The 861-nt window shown below is 57.0% G+C and overlaps 1 protein-coding gene across 1 annotated transcript; it reads right to left on the reverse strand.

Moving 5' to 3' along the window:
- Positions 1–239: 239 nt before the first annotated feature.
- Positions 240–843, reverse strand: ACA1_322880 (GTPase-activating Rap/Ran-GAP domain family protein 3, putative; the record flags this gene model as incomplete). Its single annotated transcript, XM_004349516.1, has 3 exons — positions 240–442; positions 522–626; positions 708–843. Coding segments are annotated over 3 exons (444 nt in total), but the record flags the coding sequence as incomplete, so codon positions are not given.
- Positions 844–861: the final 18 nt, after the last annotated feature.

Below are 861 nucleotides of genomic sequence, written 5' to 3' on the forward strand. Positions count from 1 at the left end.
AACGTTGGCACACGAACAGAAGAGAGTCAGGCCGCAGGACCAAACGACTGTGTGGTGCGGGGTGAAGGTACCTTCGCGGCGTACTCGACGCGCACCGCCGGCACATCCGAGTCGGCGTCCTCCATTTGCACCACACAATAAATATCTGGGGGGCACGACCACAGGTCAGTCCAGACTTCGTTACTCATCTGGTGTGCGCGGGTGTGGTGCGCGAAGAGGGAGGTGGAGGTGGCGGTACGATTGAACTGGGTGGTCATGAGCCGTGGCGTGAATTGGGCGCCCGGTTCGAGGAAGACGATGACCACGATGTCGTTGCCCAGGTGTCGCTTGCGCTCAACCTGCTGCTCGTCCCGCGGGTAGTAGGGCAGCAGCGTGGAGACGTGGAACATGATCCGCTGCTCCCTGAACTCTTTGTAGACCGACTCGTCTCCCGTCGATTCGTCTGCACACCACCAGCCATGAGTGACGGCGTCATCAGCGGCATTCCAGTCATTCCAGTACTTTTGGAGGGGGACAAGTACTCTTTACATCGAGGCCGCCGGTGTAGTTCTTCCAGCCCTTGAGCGTGATTCTCTCGCCCAGGAAATTGAGGAATCGCTCATAGCACTTGTTGGAATTGTCGACCACTGCGAATTGATATGATGCGTGTCATCGTTAGAGAAATATGACACACACGACACGCGAGTGGTTACGGTGGTGGCACGTACCGTTGGTGAACATTTCGTTCTCGGTCTGCCCCTTCTTGCAGTAGAGCAGGCCGAATTTGTAGTTTTGTGAGTTGAAGCTTCGCTCCAGCTTGAGCAGCTCGTCCCGGATGTCGGCGGTCACCGCCTTGAACTTCATCGACTGGATCTCCGGCAG

This window comes from Acanthamoeba castellanii, assembly GCF_000313135.1.
Source record: "Acanthamoeba castellanii str. Neff unplaced genomic scaffold scf7180000084466, whole genome shotgun sequence".
Classification (NCBI taxonomy): domain Eukaryota; phylum Discosea; order Longamoebia; family Acanthamoebidae; genus Acanthamoeba; species Acanthamoeba castellanii.